The following is a 14,899-nucleotide window of genomic DNA, read 5'->3' on the forward strand; positions in this document are numbered from 1 at the left end:
TCTTTGCCAAACAAGCAAAGGTTAGCAGTAAGCAGATAACATAGCTTAATGAGGTCAAATCAAGCTGATTCATGATCACTATGGAGAAAAATATCCTCCTGGGGAAAATACTTGTGCTGAAAAATCCCATAAACCAAACCACTTGTTTATCTGTCATTCCCACAGAGATAGTAATGTAATTACTCTCATAATTATCTTCATTAGTGTCAGGAATTATCTGCAATTCATTCCTCTGCTCTGAGTATGTTTGTTTATTTGCTGATTTTTCTCTCAGATTTAGCCAACAGAGCTAAGAATTTTGTATTTGCAAAGCCGCACAGCAGACATCTGTGATGCACTGTGCTGACATTCTCTCTGCTAAAATATAGATTGCTGTCTTTCAGTTTCAGAATCCCTGTGCCCATTCCCTGACATCTGCCCTTCATTACATGGTTCCCGTGCGACCAAGACGACAGATTGTCTATCCTCTGGAAGAGCTTGGCATAAACGCTCCATCAGAGCAGGTCTCCAAGGATCAGGTGGGTAACAGAAGCAGCAGCAGGCACGAGGCATAGTGCCAGCTAATGCAGCGTTTGGCAGATGGGATGGCATTACCATCTTAGTGTTGATAGGTTGCTTCTTAATTACACTGAACACGGTGTCCATACCCTTACAGTCCCAGCTTTGCTTCGGCGCTGCCATCACTTCTAAGCTTGAATTTCAAACCGAGCGTTACAAACAGCAGTCACTGAACTATAACATTTACCTACTAATACTTACATGTTAGCAATATTTTCCGTGAAATAACTTTCAAGCTCACAGTACATTTTAAATGTTTTGACTTACTATTTAGTCACTCTTCCTGGTAAGCTTATTGAGGTCTTCTGCTCTCCAGCTGAAAAATACTGTCATGCTTCTGACAACTGCTGTTGAAATTGCTTAAATAAATTTATTCATCAGTTCTGAAGCCAGATTTCTTTCATGCACAAGATGATACCTTCAAAAACACTTCAAAATGTCAGGAATGATTCAACATTAAAGGAAAAGATTCCTTTCACTACCAATCAGATCGTATTTATATAGCACTCTTGTAGTCCAGAGGTTCTAAACTGGAAGTCTCTTAAAATTTCATTTGTTAAATTTTATAGTGTCTTAAATTTTTAAATAACTAAAATTTGATGTAAAGATGGTTCCCTCACAGAAGTAACTAGTGAAGCTGAAATATTAGGAAAAATCCCATTAGTGATAGATACTCTCAGTATGTGGCTGTAATTTACTAAAGAAACATAATTAGGGAGCTTTATGTCTGTCTGCTAACTTCCAATTGGCTGAGATAGGCTCTCATATAATATTTTTAGTGCTGTCCCTTTCACAGTTAGTCAGTAATTTTTGGCATCCAAAACTCTTAATTAGGCAGCGATTGGCAAAGCAAAATCCAGAACATGGCTGAGGCAGTGAATTGAGTTTGGCACTATGGAGCAGACTTCCACTCAGCATTCACATCACTTCTCCTACCTTTCTCTGCTCTGCAGAATAAATTATCTAACCTTTTTCTTTAAGCTACTTCCTATTCTCTCTTTAAAATACACTGTTTCTGTCTCAGTAGAAGAGCTCATCTTAGCATTTTTGTCGGAGCCAGAAAATCATAGACCTTTTACCTCTGAGAGATTTGAAAAGCTGGTGTCTGCTCTGATCCCAGGTTCTTCCTGAGGATTTTTGAGAGTTGCAGATAGTGAGATAATTGTTTAAAACATCCCAAGGTTAGTGAATTCCTATTGAATAAAATGTCCAGGATTTTCAATAACATAGTTTTGCTGGGAAAAAAAAAAAAAAAAAGGAGGCTAGTCACTCTATAAGGATCCATACATATGCATCAGCTTTAAATATCAATTTTTGACAGACTGTTCTATCAGAACTGACATCTGGGGTTGATCCCTAAGTGGTAACTCGAGCATAAAGCTAGTCCACTACTGCTGTGCTTTTTTGTGGCATACCAAGAATTTGAAACCACGCAAAGCTAAATTGACTCTTCTGTTGAGTGAATGAAATGACCTTTGGCCACCATAGTTTGGGAAAGCTTTATAATTTAAGAGGTGACCAACCATGGGGGACTGAGCATGCTAGTGAGAGTAAGGAGCTAAAACTGCTTTCTCATCTGGGATGTTTCATGAACTCTGCTAGGGGCCAGGTGTAAGGCATTTGCTCTCTCCCTACTCTGGTATTTCAGAAAGGGAAGATTGATCTCCATCAATAATCCTGCTCTTCCCTGCAAAATCCTGCAGCTAAATTACAAATAAAGTATGGGATGCATTTTATAAAATTAATAAAATCAACTGTTAGTAGATACAAATTGATTATACTTTTACATTACTGTAGCAATCAAAACGCCTGCTCAGACACTCGGTAAACAGAATGACACGATCCCTGTTGCAAAGAGCAAAAAGTCCCACTAAAGAGTTAGATGTGTTACCTCCACAAAATGGAAAGGTTGAGACTCGTCACCTTTAAAAATACTGTGAGACAAGGTGATGCACATATAGTCTTAGAAGAAAGATGCTAGCAGGCCAGAAAGTGAAGCAAAAGAGAAATGGAAAAGGAATGTCAGAAGGAAGGCATGGAGAAGAGAGAGAGAAAAATGAAAGGCAGGAGAAGATTCTGGAGTAGGATGTAGTGGGAAGCTGTTTGAGGCAAGCACTGGGTTAGGAGTAAGGAGAAAATGTCCACTATTATCTTTGTATTACGGTGGTTTTAAAAAAGATATTCCTCAAGCTGTTGCATCGATAGGGGCACGATCTTGCCAGGTCTTAAAACCTTGGGGCAGGCAGCGATTCCAAGTAGTTGGGACAGCTCCTGGGTTGTCTTTGTCACACTTCTCTGTTCTGGCTCACCAAGCTTGTTTTCAGTGAGGGAGCTTTGAAAAAGAACTTGGAGGTCTGATTATCCTTGTAGTTCATATTCTAGGTAGTCCTGCAATGATGGAAGTTGTTTTTCACATAAATTACAACACAAGGGTTGTAAATACAAGTCACTTTTGGAAATGTAAAATTTTCATTCGGCTGCCCATCCTAATTAATTGCTTGAGTATCTCTCTCTTATGATGGAGATAATCATAATGAAATTTTTGCTTTGATACCCACAAGATGCCCCTTGATATCCACCCATCAACATCTGCTTCTCATCTCCTGCTTTTGCAGCTTTCTGCTTTTCTCTTACTCCAGCCTCTTTTGAGCGCTCTCTCTCTCCTTTTCTTGTTGCAAAATTTATTCTTTACCAGTAACAGCTTGGGTCTCAGCAGCTCAGCCATTTGGTGTCTAAGCACAGCTCTTGATTTGTGCATACATATCTCTGTAGGCCATTAGTAGCTTAGTGTCTTAGAGAGAGTGCACAGTGGGAGCCCTGGGGCTCAATCAATTTGTATACCTCTTTAATATGTTCCAGCCTGCTTGTGAGCATGAAGAGATTCACTCATAAATATTGACCTACTACAGATAACTCAGGCAGGACCCGCAAGGACTCTCTTCCCCATTTCCTTTCTTCAAAGCTGGAAGCTACAGCACTAATCTAAATCAGAAAAGCTTTGCCCTCAGCTAATTCCCACACTTTGCCAGTCCAGATGGAACTCAGTTGTGCTGAAGACAGTTTTCCTGCAGGTCTGGACCAGTTGTGTCACAGACAGATGAGCACCAGAAGTTGCCTGTTTAAGTCTGTGATAATTTGTTTTCTTTGTCCTTCTGTCAGATCTCTCTATTCTACCTCTGTGTCTGGAAAAAGAAAAAAAAGGGTGAAACCCCCCCCCCCTTCTGCCATGGATTCCTGGCCTGCTCTCTCCTGCTTCCAGCAGACTGAATGAGCTCTATTTCATGGTATCTAAGAAAGCATGGGTCCATCTTTCTGTAGTCTCTCTGTGGAGAGCTAGATGTAGGATAGAGATATTTTTGTTTAAAATCCAGGAATTTATCATATAAAATCATAATTTGCCGTAGTGTGAGAAACTATTTAACACCAGTTATCCAGCTTCCCCGTTCTCTTCATGTCCATATCATATTTCCCTGGCCCAGTATTGTTTCCAGTTTGAAACTTGGCTTTTGGGTTATGGTTAAAATGATTCTCCAAAGAAATAGAGAGTTCAGGATCTCTGCCCTTTCCTCCTCTCTGTTGCCTGGCCTTCTTATTAAAGGTTGGTCTTGGTTTTAAGGCAACCACAAAGTTTTTTCACTGCCTATCTTCAACCACAACTCTATGCTTTGTTTTCGTCTTATGCTTCAGAAGACCTGTCATTTCCCTAGCAGTGGCTGTCGGTTTCCTAAAGGGCTGTGAATTCTTGTGACTGTCCTAACCACTTCCTATAATAGCGCCTAATGGCAGAGGGTGTTTTTGCCCCACTCTTTCAGATGGCAAATACATTTCGCTGCTGACCTCCTGTGCCTGTTTCTACAAAATTCTGTTTCACATCGCTCTACTGATAAGATGCTAAAGGTCTTATTTGCATCTAGTCCTGGAAGTGCCCAGACTTTGGGATGCCTGTTCAGACCGAGCCTCTGCAGCAAACCCATCAGAGGTTCCGCATATTAGCTCAAAATTTCATCAGGCTATACATCTGCCAGGCTATAGAGTTTCATGACGCAGACCTGAAAAAACTCCTGTCTGCTCATTAGATCAAATCCTTTCTACAGCTGTTCCAAACCAAAAGGAAAACTCTGAATTTTGTATTCTGAATCAGTAACCGGTATTGAAGCACCAATTGGCAAAAGATCCAAAGATTCAGAATCTTAATTCCCACAGTGATAAAACAGATTAGATTATTATCATACATTGCACATCTGTCAGTCATTTTAGTAAGGTTATAGCAAAAACAGTTGGTTATGACAGAACACTAAACATCTTTAAAAGTTCTGCTGGCTTTTAAGGTGCATGTAGTAATTGGTGGAATAGAAAACTATAGATAATTAAATAATTTTTAATGATATCTTCATAAATAAACAATTTATAAACTTGTTTGCTTTCTCACCATCTGGGAGCATTCTGTTATCCATCTGCTTCATGTAATTATCAATAAAATGGAAGAATAGGTGATATAATTAACAAGAATAACTGATCCACAATGAAGAATAAAAATGTCACACATCTGCTGAATTATTTTTTTTGTTTCTGCCCTTTCATTATTATTCATGTGGTTGGATTTTTTTTATTTTTACTTCTTATTTCATGATCACATTCAAGCTATCAGGTTTTATTGCACACGTCAGAACTAGTTTTTCTTCTGCTACAGCTCATAAAAAGAAGGCAGAACAATTATTAAAGTATTGCAGAAACCCACATGGCTTCGTATAAATTGATAAAAAGCCTCTTTATCTTTCTCAGTTAATTTTGTGCTTCTCAAGATATGCTATAGGTGCATTACAGGAAATGTTTAAATTCGGACAGGAAGGAGGGAGTGGCAAAAACCTGGAGTCAGATGCTCTGCGTAGCTTTGACTTCTCTGGACTAGTCCACTTCAAACTTGTTCAAGAGCTGAGTTTTGCCAGCGTGGCTAGATAGATGTACAGGAATTGACAGAGGAAGGGGAAGAAATGCCTCTATAGTACTCCTTTCAGGAGCCACGAATTCATTTTTGTGTATTAAACGGTATATTTTCTCAGCAGTCCATATCTGACTGCAAATTCCTCGATATTCTTTACTGGAAGAAGTTGAAGAGGATCTTGAATGCTTTGAATGAACCATTCAGGGTGAACATAATTCGTTGCACTGACCTATCCAGGAGGAAAAGTAGGAAGGACTCGGAATGGAGATGCTGACAGTTGACACCTCGCTGCAGAGGTGGAGAAAAAAAGGCAGAGAAAGAGGAAGGGATGTTTGCAACGCGCAGCCAAGGCCCCAGCTGGGCCAGAGAGTGCAGTTGAAAACTTAGCTTAGGTACATTAAAGGATAATAAAAAGTAAGTAGATTTTAAAGCATGGTGGGAGAAGCTGTGAACACCAGAACAATCTGTTCCAAACACAGCTCTTTTTGTTTCTAACTGAGCAGTGGAAAGAAATTGCGGGAGCAAGCCTTTTCCCTCCTTATACAGCCCAAGAGGAACGTCAGGAAGGGGGCAGGTACGGATACAAGTGCTATGAAAGCACCAAAGCTGTGGAGTGCATGCCCACCTAAAGTGCAACTCAGTGCGGTTCCTGGGAAGTATCCATTCCCTGTCTTGGTCTGTAGGCATTACCAAAAAATAGTTAGCCCTGCCTCTGTGTATTCCTTCTCTCCAGCTTTACTCGGTAATTAAAGTTGAAAGTGCACTGAATTACTAACAGCAGTTAAGAAAAGCTGTTGGTGCTATTTTACTTTGTAGCAGCCTGCGTTAGAGCAAAGTATATTTTGATTTTGGAGAAAATCTATAGTAATAAGAGGTTTCATTTTGGCCCCGTTTCAGTTCTGTATGGATTGAAGTGAGGCACGGGAATGTGCTGAAAGTGGCTACAACATGAAAGTGATTTTTTGCTCAGCAAGCCTCATATCACTAAGATGATATGGCAAAAAAGCCTAAGTAGAATGGCAACAGAATTCCCTCATTTTTGAATATCAGGATTAATATATTCAGGTTAAAACAGGGCATTCCTACATGCAATAGTTTGTATGTGAATGAATCGGTATTACAAACAACTGCTTGACGTGTGTAGTTTTCATTCAACCAGGAAAGCAATATTAATTTTTAAAGAAGTAACTGTTGCTTAAGATGCTATTGTGCCTGAATAATGAATTTTTAATGCTTTTATAGTACATGCATGGATTAAAATCCATTATTTATTGTACTTCCACTTGCCTGGTAAAGGTGATGATTTTATAGCGCTAGTAGTCATGCAAACACATCCATTCTGAACTGATTGCTGATAATAAATTTCCTTACTGTAAATGTCAGTGGGTTCTGTGTGTTGCTGCCATTACATCTTGTTTGGAAGGCTGAGTATTACACAATTACGGGAGGCACCAGATGGCATCATTAGCAGGAATGCTCTGAATGTTTACCACTTATGTGCATGTGTGAAATTAAAAGTAAGATGACCTATCTTTATTTTGAAAGCATGATGTCAGTACTATACAGGTGTTAATGACATTTAGAGCAAGCTAAAGTAGTCATTCCTGCTTAGAAACGGGGCGTTCTTGTTTTAAAGATTTTTCAAAGATTTTGTAGATTGCTTTTGCAAGTAGCGTAATTCCAGCTTGCAAGGAGGGAATAGATATTTTTTCCGAAGAAAAGTAATGTTCGGTATTACAAAATAAAGAACCCCAGCTGCTGTCACTAAAATATGACTCTGCTACAGTAAGTTGCAAATCAATCTCCCCTTTCATCCTGGTACTGTTATTTAGCAATGTTGTGCTCATTATTTTCAGTATGAAATGCGACGTTGCTTGCTCTGCTTTTTAAATTTTGCTTTTAAAGCTTATAATTTTAGACATGTCTTACATTTTTCAATGAATTCAATGCTTGAAGGAAATGGCTACTTATGTTGCCCTGCGCTGTAGGCAGAGCAGGTACCAGAGACAGAGGTGCTTCCGTCTTCTCCCTTTCCAAAGCAGACCGGTCTTGTTTTGAAATGGGTGTTGGGGTAGTCGTGATACGCTGTGGTGGTGTTTACTAGCAGTACCTGTTACTAGCAGCCATGGCTTTACTTCTCTCCAGAGAAGTCCCCCGAGGGAGACCTTCCTGAGCCAGGCAGCGTTGCGAGATGTCTGTGGTTAAGTCCCGGCCGGGATGTTCACAGCATCTGCTTTGTGCCTCTCGGAGCTGAACCAGAGACATGAAGCAGGAGCTGCTTAAAATCAAAGCTTAAGAAAGTTCTGCCTTTCGTTCTGGAAGAAGGCAATTTAAAACCAGGAAATGTTAGCGATAGTTTCCGTTACCTGTAATTTTGCCGTTTATGGGTAGTTCCTAATTTTACTTTATTTTGTTTATTCTACCTGAAGGCAACATAATCAATGTGTACTCTGGTGGCACAAGAACTCAGTAAAATAAACCAGCGAAGTTAAGGAGACATTGTTTAAGCTGATGGTGATCTTTGATCAGACATAGCATAGAAAACTATTTTCGATATCCATTTACACTCAGATCCACTTGGAATAAATTAATGTTTTGCCATTAATTATAAATATCTTTGGTTCAGGGTGGTAGACCCCAACTTCTCTTGTGAAATTTTCAGTAAAAAAAAAGATCTGATTTAAAGTGATGTTATTTGCAGTCTACTTACTTACTTACCTAGTTAGAGTGAATTAATCGTGCATTAATAATTATGCCACTAAAAGTCGGATTTGAAGACTTGTCTGTCAACTCTGATGGCTGAGAAGCATTTGCGTATTCATTTGATCCTCCAGGCTCCAATCTTCCCAGGCAGGAACGCAGAGCACCATCATTTCGATTTTGGTGTGGAGAAGTGATAGGGATCCAACCACAGGGACCCACTTGTTGGCTCAGGACTGGAAACTTTCTGCCTCAGCCAGCACGCCCAAAATATCTCTGAAGTATCTAGAAGATCTAGAAACACACTGTAAAGAGTACACTCAGAAATTGAGCATGTGTGACTCGGTGAAAGCAAGCTTGGTTATTCCATTTATGTTATTCAGATGTCTTAGAAATTTATTTGAAAGATGAGATTTACCAAAACTAATCATATAAATTATGTGGTTAGTTCCAACCATTCATTTCGGTAGTTTTCAACTTCAACATTATTTGGCAAATATTGTTCATGTTACTCAGTTAGCTTATTATGGCAGTCTTAGTAGGCTATTAAAGAAAATCTTCACCCTTTAGCAGCTTTCTCCGTTAAAGGTACCGGCTACAAATCGTCTTTTGGGGCGGCTGTTTGGCGAGCCTGGCGAGGCAGGAGCCCCAAGGTGCTCGGCACGCTCGGCCTCTCCAGAGCCACCATCTCCCAGTGGCCTGGCGTGACGCGACGCGGCACAGCCTGGGATGGGCTTGGAGGTCAGTTCTTTGAAAGGACTTCTGAAGAGTGGGAGAGTGAGACAAGCTTTTGGCATTGCACCGGTGGAGTCTGTATGACGACTGCAAGCTCCAGCTTTGCTGTTGTGCCTTTGGGCACGGCTAGATCCTCACTTGGGTTAAATTGGCATAGCTCCTTGATGTCACTTGGAGTAAACCTGTGACAGTTGATGAACTTTAGGCGTACAGAATCAAAAGTTGACCAGCTCAACCTCTCCTGCATTTCCACATTTACACTGGGAATCCAGAAGAGTCCAGCTAGATAATATCTGGAAGGTGTTTCAGGCTGAAGCTCCTAGATGTTACTACATTTTCATGTATTTCTTGAATCTTAGGAAAAGAAATGTATGTATTGCCTATTTTTTAACTACTCCCACCCCAGCCAAAAGTACCTTGTGGGACAGAAAGAAACAACAGGCCCAGATGAATTGGGAAGCCAGGACTGCCCTCAGAGGGTTAGCGACTTAATTAAAACAAGAGATGAGAACTGTGACCTCCATAAAGCGGTTTTCTTTATCTTAAAATCTGGGGAAACAAGCCATGAGAGCCAAGCCCCGTGCTTCACCCGCTCGCCAGCTGGAGGGGCTTTGGTGAAGTGCCTTGCGAGGCACCTTCCTGCGCCGCGCTGTCTTCTCCTGAAAAGCGGGGAAGAACTGAGCTCTTTTCAGAAATGACACCAGTTGGACTTTAGCCACTTGTTCTTCGAAGCTGAGCAGCTAACAATCCTATGGTCTTTATTCAAGTATACACTGTCCAGCCCTCTTTGGGCTGGGAAGCCAAAGTTAATGCTCAAAGAGAAAAAGAACAGTTTCTTACCATTGTAGCAGTGGTTCTGCAAGGAGGTTAAATATACGTGTCCACGCTCTGCTCTCCTTCCCTACTTTTTGGAGTTTCACAGCAAATCCCTGGCTTCCCAGGGAGTCGCAGGGATTAGCGTAGGAATGGCCTTCAATATGTAGGCTGCGTTTTTCCAGAAGACTGAAGGTGAGCATTTCCCCATCTAAAGACTGACATAGTAATCCTGACTTCATTTATAAAAGCCTTTGAGGTCTATAGATAGGTCTAATATTATATAAAGGCTAGGTGTTATCATTGCAAACATTTGTGTTATAGAGTCACAGTTAACTGAAGAATGGTTCTTTGACAAAGAGGAAGAAAATGATTCAGGCTGCGTTCTTCATCACAGTGGTACTTCTTTTGCTTTTGCCTTTGCCTTCTGCTTCTGGTGTTTGTGTAAATCTGTGAAGGCTTGGAAACACCATTTGAAAACATGTTTACAGATATTTCTAATGAGACTTTTTGGAATGTAGGGTTTTTTTTTTTTTATCTTAATGGAAGCTGAAAAAGCATGCACTTTCCAATAATTTTTGTTCATATCACCTTGGTAAACATAGATTTTTTTTTTTCTTGTGATTCAAATGGAGCTTGAAATTAAAATAGCTCTGTTTGTTCACTTTCTTGTTTGCCTGCCACTATCGCTGACCTCAGCACCAGTCTAGGAACAGGTTTGTTAATCATTTTGTGCTGCCTCTGATGGTTTTTACAGTAGCAGAGTTCAAATTGCGTACAACCGGTATAGCGGTAACTATCATACAGTTTTCTCGGTGACAAATGCTAGATTAAAACAAAAGCCTTGCAGGCAGGCATAGAATCATATAAAATGGGGCTGGGAAAGTCCCTCCAAGCAATTCACTTCTCCTGCCTGTGGTTTATAAAGGATCTCTGAAGATGCTGAGTACACAACAAATCAGTCAATCCCATGTTTATCTTTAGTACCCTGAACGGTTCTCCTGAATTCAGTGGCACTTTTGCATGCTTAAAATTAAGCGAGCATTTAAGTGGTTTTACCTGGATAAGGCCCAGTTCTTGGTGTCTAATGAAACAAAGTCCAAACTCTGCTGCTTTGTTTTATGGAGTATCTGCATGAACAGATCTAGTGATGACTGTAACAGCTTTCTTTGACACACTTCTGTTTTTTTATTAGAATATATTTACGAATGCTCAGTTCAGAACATCCCACTGTTCCTCTTCCCTCAAAGTTGGAAAAAGTTCTGTCCAACTTGTTTTTTTCATTCTTGTGTGCTCACAGTTTCCAGGTTTTTCTGTTTAAGTAGAGGTGACATTTGATCTAAAACCAGAGCTGTTTTAGAACATTACAATAACTATTTCTAGAAATCCTCTAAATAGCCCAGGGTGCAATTTTTAAAAGCAGAATCTACAAAGGAGCTACAAAATATTCTCCATCTGAGTTTGTGCTATCAGTGATATCAGTATATTGATATTCATTTATGAATATATTGATGAATAAATGGACAATGAATACATTTCCAGGCAATATGCAAACTCGATAGCTACCCAGATAGGAGATGTGGGCATGCACAGTGAGTGTATGTGCTTCACCTGGTCTGAAAGTGCAAAGGAAAAAATGCATACAAACGTGTTTGCTAAAACCAGACAATTATTTCATGTATTTTTTTTCCACTGGTTACTTAGGGCAGAAGGACGTGGGGGACTTTTTAATGCAGCAGAATATCTTACTCTGGCACATATCGTGCTGTGAGATCATGGGTGCGAGACGTGATTCACAGGCAGGCTTCGTGTTTTCCGCGGCGCGTTCTGAGAGTTGCCGAAGCGTTTTTAATGGAGGTAAAGTACGAAGGTCTCTAAGTGGATGGAATTGGCTGTTCACATGCAAAATCAGCCCCTGTGGTTCAATCCGGGAAAGGCACCTTTGTCCCAGCAGCTGGACTGGCGGCAGTAGCGGGGCGCTCTGCCCTCCCAGGTGGAAGCAATGTGGCAGGTGGCAGAGCCGCGGAGGCTGTCGGCAGCGCCAGGAAAAGGCGGAAAAACGGGCAAAAAGGACCCCACCGACACAGTTTGATAATCAAGGAATATACTTTTTTTCTGAGCTGTGTACGCCTCTTCTAACGACGGCAATAATTGCTCTCTGCCTTAGATTAGTTAGCGATTGCTGTTTTATTTAATAAATTGGATACAAAATAAACTAGTTAGAGTTTGCTATTGACCTATCAATTATGATGTCTGATTACTCCTCTGGGGAACATATGTAGTCATTTGTCCTGACATTTTGCTAAAATAAGGTGGTATTATGGGACCAATCCACCTAATTCCTTACTCCCTGGGGCCATTTAGTGTACTTAGCTGTTAGAAAGGTGATTTCTGAAGCATGACAGCTGTTGGTGTTGGGGCCATTGTGTGGTGAACAAAAACGGTTATATTCTACTCATATACTGCCTTTGTATCGTTGATACAGAAGCCATTTCATAAATTAGATACAGCTCTTCCCTAGCAAATTGTATTACTGCTTTATATTTCATTGTTGGAGTACATTTAAAAAATAATAATAACAGCACTGCAGTAGAAGGAGATATTTGAACTTGGCATTGCTGTAAGGTCTATTTGGTTTATCCTATTAGCTGCTGACATTCCTGTCTGGTTATTTTTGGTTGATTAGATACATTAGAAGAAGTTTCTCATTGTGTTCCTTTTACCATTTTATTAATTTTGTTAAAAGCCGCATTTCAGTAAAAACCTCATAATAATTTTTCCCCAGAAGGCACTGCTTTTTCAGAAAGGTACAGCGCTCTCGGTGTGCAGCGTCTAATTGGAAAAAGCCTCTCAAAATCCTTGTCTGCAGAGTAAAGGCGTATTCAGTGCATACGTACGTATGTGCCTATGTAGCGACACGCAGTTTGCTGCCAGAGTTTTGCAGATGATGTTTATCCAGGGGAGCTGTTTTATTAGAACAACTTTTGGAATGTGTAGGCACTTCCGCGGGAGCAGTAGGTAAGTCTGAAATCCGGCTCACCCTCTTCGTGCGAGGATTTCTTTCACCCCTGGTAAATGCTTAAATGTCGGAAACGAGAGGGATATATCTGAACATTCAAATGGCAATCTCACCGTAAAACTGAGGGCCTTCTGATTTTTGTCACTTTAATGACCATATCTATATATATTTATATATGCTGATGTAAAAAATTCTTGCTGGACAACGGAGCTTTTAGCTCAAAATGCCGTTAACAGACTATTTCAAAATAGCAGTTCTACCTGAAAGCTTTCTTCCCGTAAAGAAAATAGCTACCTGAACTGGCGTTCGGGATACGCTTGTATTCCCTGTGTTTTCAACACGTTTGCTGCGTGCGTCTGACAGCTCCTTATTCGCAAGCGATGAACGCTCACCCCTGGGCCCGTCGGTTAGGTGGCCTTGGCTCAGCACACACGTGTAGGTGAGCTTAACCGGGAAGACGACAAGCGTTCTACAGGGCAGTTTTCCTAGGGCAAATCCTGAGGTGTTTATGTGTTATATTTCCGGTTATTTCATTGGAGTTGCACCAGTGGGGTAACGAGAAACCTAATATACAAATGTTCTCACCATTTGAGTGGCCACCAAAGCATCACAGCTGCTTCCAGGACCACAGTAAAATTCCCCTGCTTGCGGGGAGGAGATAAGAATTCCCAGACAGATTCTGAAAGAGCTGCAGTATCTAAAATGACTTCTGATTTTTTTTTTAAATGGACCAGATTTCGAGTTAACCGTCCCATTGAACCTGATGATACTCAGCAAATCCCTTTTAAGAGGTTTCTTTTCACAAACTCAAGTAATTAGAGCGCAAAGGTTGGGGTTTAACTACAGGAGCCTCAAGACACGGTTGTGGTACTATGAGATTTCCATGTCAACGCTTGCAGAACAACGCCAAATGCTGGAGTCAGGGTTTACCCATTTAGCATGTTGCAAGAAACACAGTACAAACTTTATTTTAAGCGGTGCTTTTAGATGGAGGGATGCCATTAATAATTTTCATTTGTTTTTTCGTTTTGAAAAATCTTTTCCAATGATTTACAATGTCAAAATGTTATAGATATATTTTAATTTATACTTAATTATAAATTAATAATAATTAATAATCAAACTTTTTTTATTAGCAAATCCTGCCATAAGAAATGTTTAACCACCTTAAAAAGTGCTGGCTTTGTGTTAGGTTGTTAAGCTTGCTGGTTTGTTAGTAGAAACTTGTGTCTTATATATAACAAGAATTTGGGCAGCATTACGGTCTGTTCTGTGGCTTAGTCCTGATCAGTCAAACCATTTCTCCATGCAGGGTTGCCTGTGAGACTGTGGGAATGTGCTCGATTTCATACACATGACTTTGGAATTAAGCAGTCCACTACAGGCCATTATATTTTTGAGGATATCTTCTGGAATTTTCTTAGCGGAGTCCAGTCCCTGAGATTAATCTGGCTCACCACTGGATGTCATCGTTGCACTGTGAAGAACTACAGCTGGAAGAACATTTGTCTGGCAGTAAAAAAAAAAAATGTTGCCTGACCACACCACACATTTAATTCTGCAATCTTCTAATTCTGCAAGCTTCTGCCAGACAGTGATGACAGTTTGCAAGTACTTGACCCATATTCCTCTCTTAAGATACGGGAAAGCACTCTGGTGTGGTGTGCGGACGGTTCCCCGGCTTCTGTGGTCAGACCTTGCTGGACTCTCGGTGGTGGGTCGCCACAATTGCAGAGATGAGGTGCCAAAGGTCTCTTGGGAATCTCAGTGTCCCGTGTGCTTCTTGAGAAGGCCAACATCTTCGCAGTAGCTTTAAAATCCAATACTCAATCTTCCTATGTTAAGTTTTTCTGTCAACTAATACACAGAGAATATATTTCTACTGTAATTTCGTAGGAGAAATTCAGAGGACTTAATGTTATTAACCCTCTGTCTCTTATTAGTAAGAGAGGGAGACCCGTTAGAAGTCTTCGATTGCTTCCTGGATAAGTGACACTGCAAAAATATATAGGAGGAGAAGAGTGTCTGACAAATAATAGAAGTAGCTCTGTTTTCTATTTCTCCCTTCAGTGCATCTATGAATCTACAATTATGCTTTCTGTGAAATGTGTACAACCCAAAGCAATAACAAA

The 14,899-nt window shown here is 40.4% G+C and overlaps 1 protein-coding gene across 1 annotated transcript in view; it reads left to right on the forward strand.

Moving 5' to 3' along the window:
- Positions 1-14,899, forward strand: part of CFAP61 (cilia and flagella associated protein 61) — a 123,048-nt gene that overhangs the window by 46,424 nt on the left and 61,725 nt on the right. The window contains exon 16 of the mRNA XM_026060200.1: positions 384-518. Within this exon, the coding sequence (XP_025915985.1) occupies positions 384-518 (135 nt within the window). The remainder of the gene's footprint in view (positions 1-383; positions 519-14,899) is intronic.

Source organism: Apteryx rowi, unplaced genomic scaffold (genome assembly GCF_003343035.1).
Source record: "Apteryx rowi isolate R43461 unplaced genomic scaffold, aptRow1 scaffold_167, whole genome shotgun sequence".
In the NCBI taxonomy this organism is placed as follows: domain Eukaryota; kingdom Metazoa; phylum Chordata; class Aves; order Apterygiformes; family Apterygidae; genus Apteryx; species Apteryx rowi.